General features: G+C 54.0%; 1 protein-coding gene across 1 annotated transcript; it reads right to left on the bottom strand.

Annotated features, from left to right (window-relative positions):
• Positions 1-642: 642 nt before the first annotated feature.
• On the bottom strand, positions 643-2,202 carry LOC127323763 (uncharacterized). The gene has a single exon (XM_051351885.1). It carries the CDS (start codon positions 2,150-2,152, stop codon positions 1,097-1,099), a length of 1,056 nt encoding a protein of 351 aa, XP_051207845.1. The 5' UTR covers positions 2,153-2,202; the 3' UTR covers positions 643-1,096.
• Between the last annotated feature and the right edge of the window lie 788 nt (positions 2,203-2,990).

Below are 2,990 nucleotides of genomic sequence, written 5' to 3'. Positions count from 1 at the left end.
TCGTCTCCCGGTTCTCTTCGTCGTGTAGGTTCTGCACCACCACCAGCAACAAAATGTCTTCGATCTTGTCGTCGTTGGATTCCCAATAGGAATCATCAGAGGAGGGCGGTCGAAATACGCATCGACGAACGCACTCCGAGCGCAAATCCAAGATTCTCTCCACGAAGTCATCTGTTTGCACGAATTGGCGTAGCTAACTGAAATGAAAGTCGGAACTACGAATGGAATCAAACCTCCGAGCGGAGGTACGGGGCATACTAGCGCTGCAGGCGACGCTGGCGGGCGGCGACGCGGACAAGCGGGGGCATAGACGGTGGCGGCGACCGGATCCTGGCAAGAACTAGGGCTCGAGGCGATGGTGTGGGGTTCCAAGCGAAACCGGGCGAACGATCCGAGTATATCCAGCTATGGCACCGCGATGGAGGTTTGCTGTAAAAAAAATCAAGGCCGAACTTTTTTGCGGGATTCGTGCAGGACTCGTTCTCTGCTCGGTACCGCATATTAGTGGTTATTATCTGATTTTGGGCGGGATAAAGTGCTAGAGATGCTCTAAATGCATAATTCTGGAACAGAGAGAAGGCAAATGATCATGTAATCCAGTACTTTAGCAATTATAAATTAAAGAAAAGAAAGTAATAACGACATTAATTGTGTTGGGGCTAGATCTAGCTAGCTCTCTCTTGGATGGAGGAAGAAGGAGTTGCGCGAGACAAGCAATGCGCCCGAACACTTGCACCACACACACACACTGCACTCTCTGTATAATCTTGCCTTAATCATTACAACTAAGCAGTACAGGGGGTTTTATTGCTAGGCTGACGCTGGAAGCACGAACTCCACGTTGCCCCTCCACTCTGCCGTTCGATCCGCATGCTCCGGCTGGCACGCACGAAGCGCACAAACACGCACAAGGCGGCTCCCTCCAACAGATCACAACGGCCCCTACTGCATGCAGCTCCTCCACGTACGCTACGTACGCGGCAAGCTGCAGGCCGACTCAAACTTGAACACAAGTGCGCACACACACGCGCCACCGGGAATCACACACGACCACGCGACGGACGCACTTGTCGCGGTTTATTGGCTATCAAACTGGCTACGGCGTGATCTTGTTGATGTGCGCAAAGTCAAAAGCCATGGCGACGCTGCCGTCCCTTCTCTTCACCGCGAACCTCTCCACCAGCACCGACCGTCCGGGGACCCACCCGGTCTCCTCGTCGACCCACCCGCCCATGTACTCCTCCCATCGCATCCTCTCCCACATGGCAGTAGACACTCCCACCCTCTGCCACGTAGCTGGTGAGATGAACCAGACATACCCGTTACCGTAGCTTGAGCTTGACACGTCCTGCCTCGCCTCGATGCTCCCGCCGATAAGCACCCTCGACGAGACGGCGTCATCGCGGATTGGCTCCCATCGCTGCTCCAGCGTCACCTCGTAGAACGCTGCGCGGTCCAGCTGCTCCGCCGGGGAGAGGCCGTCTTCTTTGACGAGGTAGAATGGGCAGTACCATCTCCCAACCACGGCCCGTGGCGTCGTGAGCTGGCGCGACCGGAGCGTGGCGTTGATGCCCCGCGCCTCGCCGAGGTACAAGTTCTTTGGCCTGGAGGCGTACGCGCGCCAGTACTTGCTGCCGTATAGCTTGTACGGGATGCCGTCCGGCGCGACCGCCTTGGCCGTGAACTGCCCCCTCCGGCGCTGGACGATCTCGATCTGCTGGTAGATGTCGGCCGGGTCGAACGGGCGCGGCTCGACGTCGTTGACGGACATGCCGAAGCAGCCCGGGGTCATGTCCTCCTCACGGGAGCACGCCCTCACGAGGCCTTTCCTTCTCCCGGAGGCGATGACGGGGTAGTAGCGGTTGGACGCGAGTGGCTGGTCCAGGACGGGCACGAACAACACGGTGTCCTTGGCCTTGTTCTCGCCGTCCCCATCGTCGTACCCAACCCTGAACACGCGGTTCTGTGGGAACGGGAGGTTCTCCACCAGAGACCTGCTGCGGACGCCGCCCGTGCACCACACCTGCTCATCATCGCTGTCGTCGTCGATGTCCTTTACGACGAGGTAACCCGAGTTCCCGCCGTCCGGAGGCGGCCATAGCACGGCCTCCGGGTTGCTCAGCAAGAGAGAGAGCGGCCACGTTGCATACATGCCGCAGATGCTTTGTGCATTACGTCCCCTGCGCTGTTAATTTATGCTTTGGATGAAGTACCTACGCAGGATCATTTCAGTAGATTCGCCATTTATAATTGATTGATCAGTCCTCCTCGTTCACGGCATGATGTTGATGGCCGTCTGGCCGGCCGGCGATTGATATCCATTGTACGAATACTTTCTTTGTTTCTTGTAGAAAAGGTGGATGGATCATAACCTTGTTGGTTTGTTCAGTTGTTCCCCGTAGGATTGAAATTCAGTCACTGTCCAGACCAACTTACCAAGTCCGCCCCGAGGCAACTCTCCAGCAAAGTTTACCCGCCGGCCTGGTCATGGTCTCAGACCCCGAAGTTGGTCTACCGCAAGCCTGCCCTGAAATCCATCCATTCAGAGGTCGGTCCCCCTCTTCCTGCGTCCTCGTCGAAGAAAAGTCTCCAATTCTAAACCATTTTAAGCATGATAATTGCATTTCATCCGGCTCTAAATATTTACCGCAGATTTAGGAAAATATATGCTAAAATGTGTTTAGAAAATTGGGCCTAACTTAACAGTTGGAAAGTGGATATACAAACCCCACATCTGAGTTTAAATCCTCAGGAACTGGGAACATGGAATCACGCCGTTCACTAGTTTGGCTTATTTGTTTCTCCTGTCATGTTGTTTTAAGGACTAATAGTATTTTTCTTTCATGTTCGGCTATCTTTATGGTATTAAAATAGCAAATATAATGTCAGTTTTAACAGAAAAAAGGAGATATTCAGAAAGACTTAACGTTAAGAGAAAAAAGGGGCCCACGGGACCAACGTCCATGGCGACCTATTCTACGCGAGTTATC

Source organism: Lolium perenne, chromosome 7, assembly GCF_019359855.2.
Source record: "Lolium perenne isolate Kyuss_39 chromosome 7, Kyuss_2.0, whole genome shotgun sequence".
NCBI lineage: Eukaryota > Viridiplantae > Streptophyta > Magnoliopsida > Poales > Poaceae > Lolium > Lolium perenne.
Note: the sequence above shows the minus strand (reverse complement) of the source record. Positions and strands in the feature narration are given on the sequence as shown.